Source organism: Gossypium hirsutum, chromosome D01 (genome assembly GCF_007990345.1).
Source record: "Gossypium hirsutum isolate 1008001.06 chromosome D01, Gossypium_hirsutum_v2.1, whole genome shotgun sequence".
Lineage (NCBI taxonomy): Eukaryota > Viridiplantae > Streptophyta > Magnoliopsida > Malvales > Malvaceae > Gossypium > Gossypium hirsutum.
The window spans coordinates 23231951-23238538 of record NC_053437.1 but is presented as its reverse complement, the minus strand read 5'-3'; the positions used below and the strand labels follow the sequence as shown (position 1 = coordinate 23238538).

Here is a 6588-nt window from a genome sequence, read left to right as displayed (position 1 = left end):
CATATGTGGTGTATGCCCAAATATTTTATTTCTCTTAATATTCTTTGAGGAAAGATATGAGAATGGTAATAATGAATTCTATCATTATAGATATAAAATATTTATCTTATTCGGTACTGTAACAAACAAATCTTATTCTAATATTTGATAGTACAAAATTAGTTGAAAGCTCCAAAAGAGCTAATATATCAATATCTAAAAAGCACAAAATCTATGATGGTTAATGCATTAGTTTTAAAATATATTCATCATAATGGATATTATATTGAGATTGTAAATGAAGAAAAGATTATATTTCATATGAATCACTATTGCTATAAATATCTATTTTGAAAGGATAAAAAAGAAAGAAAGGAGGATTGAGTTATTGATTACTCTTGTTATTAAATTGAATTCACTGTGATTATCTTTGTGATCTTTTTTCATCATGCCCATTAAGAGATTGAAAACAAACTTTGACTGTGAAAAATCTACTTATGAGCAATAGAATATGTTAATTCTATCTAAAGCTCGTTATGGTTGGATGCACCTAAAGTTGCAATTTTTTTTAAATTGTGAGTATAACTCTACAGCATTCAGAATAAGTTCTCGATTAAAATTACGTGGAAAATTATTACTGATGAGAACTTGCAAGATAGAAAACTTATGTATGAAAAGTCATTGGTTATGTACCTGTTGTACATCTAGAAAATAAGATTCACTCTCAAAATTTGCTATTAATAAATTTTGATTGGATTCAAAGTCTACTACTGGAGTTTAATTTTCTAACTTCTTGATAAAATCGTCAAGACTCAAGGCAAAAAAAAATGCACATCTCTAAATATTAAATCTGTTTGATATATGGTTTAAATATTTGATATGGTCTTCTTTTTAAGTTTTGATTACATGAGTTGCATATTGTTTTAAGCATCTCATTTGTTCATGAAAATGAATATTAACTAATTTATTTATGTCACTATAGTAGGTTTTATAATTAAATAATATATTTGATTAAAACATATCTAGTATGCAAATTTGTGTTAATAAACCAATGAGTTTTATGATTATTTGTATTTGATTTAGTTCAAAGAATTGTTAAAGGTAGTAGTTCATACGTTTTATATTATTTCATGTGTTAATTATTTAGAAAAATGACATAAGCAATTGTAAATGAAAAGTTCTATGAGCATGAATGGTTGAATTTTAAATTAAATTTCATGCATGTTTATGATGATGGTTATGAAAGAAAAAAAATGCTAGTTTTTAATTATGTCATATTTTTATGTTTCAGATGTGATTTTTATTGATATATTTAATTTAGGCTTATTTCTATACATGATCTACGCAGTTATTCTTGGTAATTAATTGATTATGCAAAACTCTTGTTAAAAGGGCTTTAAAAGTATTTTGAATTTATCTCATCTCTCATTATGGATAAACAAAATAATGAGTTATTTGTTCCACCAGTTTTACTCCATTCCCTGAAGTGAATGTAGCAATTCATAACAATTATGAAAATTTATCTTATTGTCATTATTGACAAATAGATAAGAAGAAGATGGATGATTCAAAATGGTGCCAAATGTTTATTCTTAGTACATAATGCTCAATGATTTATACTAATTTATCATTCATTGAAGCAAATGATATCTATATAATCTTATTGGTAAAAGATATGATATATGCTTACATTATTGTCTAAATTACTTTTTGCACATTCTTTGAAGTGAATGTTTGCAATAAATATAATAAATTTTATAATTATTATTTTTGGACATTTGAAGATTTTGGCATATTCCTTGAAGCAAATATTGCATATAATTGTTTGGAAATTATATTTATTTTGTTGACTTAGTGGCATTATAAACTTCACATTGATTTAGACATTTCCAGTAGTAAATGTCACAATAGTACTTATATGTGGATACAAAGTAAAATGAATGACAATAAAAGTATCAATTTGTCACAATTTATATTGACATTATTAGTACAATTGAAATGCATGTTAAAGTAAACCAGAAGTTTACTGATACAAATGCATTTACTACTTGGCGTGACCAGTTACACCATCCTGGATCATATATGATGCAAAAATTAATTGAGAATTCATATGGACATTCATTAAAGAACCAAAAGATTCTTTAATTTAAAGAATTCTCATTTGTTGCTTGTTCTCAATGAAAATTGATTATTAGAAACTCACTAGCTAAAGTTGAGATTTAATGTCTTGCATTTTTGAAATGAATATGAGCCTATTCATCCACCATGTGGATTATTTTGATATTATATGATTTTGGTAGATGCATCTACACAATAATCACATATGTGTTATCAACTTGCAACCTATCGTTTGCAAGATTGCTTATTTATATAATTAATTTTTAGATCATACAATTAAGACAATTCATCTTGCTAATACAGATGAGTTTATATATTAGTCTTTTATTGATTGAGTTTGAAAAACTTTTTTAAAAGTTTGTTATTTATGCGCATAATGGTTTAGAGAAATTATTGATTGAACGCCTTTGGTTAATGTCTAAACCATTACTTATGATAACTAAACTTCCTATTTCAACAAGAGATTATGTTGATTTATGTGTTGTACACATCAAGTCAATAAGTTATAAATACACCCAATTACAATTGATTTTTGGCCAAGAACTAAATATTTCTCATCTTTGAGTTTTTGTATGTGCGTATATGTTCCAATTGCTCCACCACAACAAAGATGAGTGAATATTCAAAGAAAGTTGGGAATATATATTAATTACGAGTCTCCTTTATGTTTTAAATATATTGGAGATTCAATTATAACATAATTTGTGATTACTATTTTGATTCGATAGTTTTCCCAACATTAGGGGGAGAAAAATAATAACTTGTAATGAGTTAGGGGGAGAGTAATTTGAACCAGAAGTTTAACAAGGATAAATCATTCCAAGTTCCAAAAATGAAAATTCTTATAAATGAAAATAATTCTTCTAGATGATTATATAGTGGAGGCGGGTGCTCCAGAAAAGACCCAAGACATAACTAATAAGTAAAACTCCATAAGAGATTCAGGTACATGAAACTAAATATTAAAATAGTGAAAATAAAAAAATCTCGATACGTTATGTCAATTCAAGAAAATGTGAAACCGATAATAAAAGTGGTCGACAATGGTTTTGCATGTAGTATTATTGTTGAAATAATGAAATAAAATGAGGATCTTGAATAAATCTATTGAGAAATATAGATATGAAATAAATTCGTCAAAATAGAGAAGTACAATTAAATTCATGGAGTTTTTGGACCAATAGTCCAAATATCTAAAGGTATAAAGCCAGTGAGGGTACAAATGAAATAGTTTTGCAAAAGCGGAATAAAAATATGAAGTTTTTCGCTAAGCCCTGGCATTGATTGTGAAAAGATATAATATTCTTTTGTAGTGGATGCAATAACCTTTAGATATATTATTAAATTGATAGTTTATAAAAGATTTAATTTGCGTTTAATGGTTGTTGTTACAACCTTTTATGAATTACTATATAGTAAAGTTTATATTAAAATCTTTGAAGGATTTAGAATGCTAGAAGCATATTGAAATTCTTGGGATATTGTTCATTTATATGATTTCAAATAATTTGAACATATGTGGTAAATTTTACATAGTGAATAGTAGTTGAAATATGAATATAAGATGATCCAAAATACTTATTTGTGTTTTTATAGAAGAATCATGATTAAAGTTTGTTATGATTATTGTTGAAACTCCTGAAGATCAAAATATATTTCCCCCAAAATTTTCCCTTACTCATGACTTTCAAAAGAATGTTGATATAAATGCTTAGCAAATACGTTCAAATGACCATTTGAAAAGCTAGTATTCAAGATTGAATATATAGAATATGAGAAAGTATGTGATGTTTTCATGAAGGGGAGTAAATATGCGTTATACTATTTTTCCCTTAGCCGAGGTTTTGTCCCATTGGGTTTTCCTTGTAAGGTTTTTAATGAGGCAGCATATTATGCGTATTATAGATATGTGTACTATTTTTTTCACTAGGAATTGTTTTTTCCATAGGGTTTTTATTTTAGTAAGGTTTTAACGAGATGCATTATCTACAAATGGACATCCAAGGGGGAGTGTTATGAATATCTTATTAAATGGATGTCCATCAATATCTTGATAAATTTTGATATACTTTAAATTCTAATAGTCATTAGAAGTAGATCTCTACTTCATTTATACTTTTAATGCCTATAAATAGAGACTTTGGAGAAGCATTGTATACATTGCGATTGATCAATAAAATATGCTCTCTCTTTTGCTTTCCCAATTTCTTTGTTCTTTACTCTCTGTCTATTTATTTTATAAAATAGATTTAATTTTTATGCTTTTATTCGATCCTTTTTAGTTGTTGTACTTTTCAAAATTTAAAATTTTAGTCCTCACCAAACAGGAACTGTTAAATTTACTGAGTAAAATTTTGCTATTTTTAAAATATGATGCGTCAAACATATTATCACGTGTAATTCATTTTAGCTTATTATTTTTACATATTCCTCACTAAAAATCTAGTTAATGGATTAACGACTGTCATTTGCGTCAAGATTGAAATTTCAAAATTCGAAAATTATAAAGACTCAGAATAATCCTGGAGAAAATAGACTAAAACTATAATTGTATGCATAGTACATAACTAATAATTAAATTTAACTAAACAAATTGAATTGCTATTGTTTGGGTTAGGATTAAAATTTTAGTTTTTGAACGTATAGGGACTAAAAGTGACCAATTTGAAAAGCATAGGACTAAAATTGATCAAATAAAATACAAGGACTAGATTTACAACTTTCGCAAAGTATAGTGACTAGTAACAGAATTTAACCTAATTAATTACAGATAGCTTGAGAGGTGATGAGACGGACAAAACCTTGTCAGATTTTGCTAACTATATATACTAATATTTAATTTATATATGCATCCATACATAATTACATACATGCATATATATATAAACATGAAACGATATACAATTGACACATAAGCCATGAATAGAAGAGGTAGCAGTGTTAATTTTCATGGCTAGCAGGCTGCTGAAGGGTGAGATAAGGAATTGATGAAGTGAGATTTGGGTCCGATCGTAAAAGGGATGGACGTCGTCGTCGCCGGAGGGCCATCGCCGCCGTTGGCAACTCTCTCACAGGAAGGGCACATGGTGAGGGTGGCTGCTGCAGGCAGCTGCATGCAATACGATGCTGTTAGTTTCCATGATTTAAGCTCTTGTAATTCCTTCTGCAACCTCTTGTTCTCTTCTGTTAGCGTTTCACAACATTTCTTCAGTAATTCACAATCTACTTCAGTCTGTTTCAGCTTTGTCCTGGCTCTCCTATTTTGGAACCATACTTCAACTTGCCTTGGCCTTAGATCCAACTTAGCTGCTAAAGCTTGCTTCTGTTTCTGTTTACAAAAAAAAAAAAGAAAAAAAAGTAAATACCAAATAAGAGCATTGAATATTTGAATAATAAGTGTATAAACAATGAAGATAAAGATATACTTACAGGACAGAGAGTGGTGTGCTCTTTGAATCTATCTTCTAAGATTGCAGATTGGTGTTTGGTAAGCCGAAGTTTCTTTCTATGGCAACCTTCATCATCTTCATCACCAACCCTTGAAGAGACCCTCTCGAATTCCACATCTCCCTCTTTCTTGACACTGGAGTTTGAAAACGAAGACAGTGCAGTGACAGAAGAGGCTTGCTGGTCGTCGCCATGTGCTTTACGAGCATCATCATCTGATGATGGACCTAACGTCAGAGATGGGAAAAAATGCTCATCTCTCACCAACGATTTCTTCTTCTTTTGTTGATGATCCGATTGTGAAAAGTTTTCTTTGACATTCCAACCTAGACCAAGACCAAGACCACTGCTGCAAATATCATCAAATCCCATTGTGTTGCTCAAAAGCTGCTAAGGAGGCCAAGAAAAAAAGGGTTTTCTTCAAAGAGAAATGGAGGAGATGAAGTGTTAATTTTAGGGGACAGTGGAATGAGTTATATTACTAATAAAAAGGAAATGAATAGAGTACTAACGAATCTGGGTTATGAATGATGTCCTCATAGGTTGACCATTCATAACAAAACCTCTCTAATTTCAAATATAACTTTTTTTAACGTTTTCTATTATCAAAATTACAAATATAATGAGTATTATCATAATCAATAAAAATAACTAAAAAAAACCAGAAATAGCAAAATAAAACCCATCCATCCCACCAACAGCCAAGAATACACTGCAAAAGGTTCATAAAATGGATTACGTACGTGGAATCGCATGAAAAGTGGGGATTACATAGGAGAATATAAAAGAGAATAACAATTCATCTTTGTTTTTTTTTTTTTTTAAAATTTCTGCACTTTTCTTCTGATTTTCCTTTAAATCCACACCTTTTTGACACTGACTATAAAGCAAAACTAACTTAAAGTCATTGAGTATAAGTCATCATAATCAATCACTTTGTTTTCAATGTTAAAACACCAAAAGGGTGGTGATTAATTAAAGGGAGAGGTGGCATGATCAGATGGCTAAGCAATTATTGTGAATTAGAGGCAATAGAAAATCGAA

The 6588-nt window shown here is 29.0% G+C and overlaps 1 protein-coding gene across 1 annotated transcript; it reads right to left on the bottom strand.

The window, feature by feature from the left end:
- Positions 1 to 4760: 4760 nt before the first annotated feature.
- On the bottom strand, positions 4761 to 6264 carry LOC107921422 (homeobox-leucine zipper protein HAT22). Its single transcript, XM_016851275.2, has 2 exons — positions 5527 to 6264; positions 4761 to 5425 (listed from the first exon to the last, which is right to left on the bottom strand). Exons 1-2 carry the CDS (start codon positions 5914 to 5916, stop codon positions 5051 to 5053), a joined length of 765 nt encoding a protein of 254 aa, XP_016706764.1. The 5' UTR covers positions 5917 to 6264; the 3' UTR covers positions 4761 to 5050.
- Between the last annotated feature and the right edge of the window lie 324 nt (positions 6265 to 6588).

Excerpts from the sequence above, each read along its gene's own strand:
- LOC107921422 (XM_016851275.2), bottom strand. The coding sequence starts at position 5,916 with ATGGGATTTGATGATATTTGCAGCAGTGGTCTTGGTCTTGGTCTAGGT. Across the intron at positions 5,426-5,526 it reads AGCACACCACTCTCTGTCCT|AAACAGAAGCAAGCTTTAGC; the intron begins GTAAGTATATCT and ends TTTTGTAAACAG.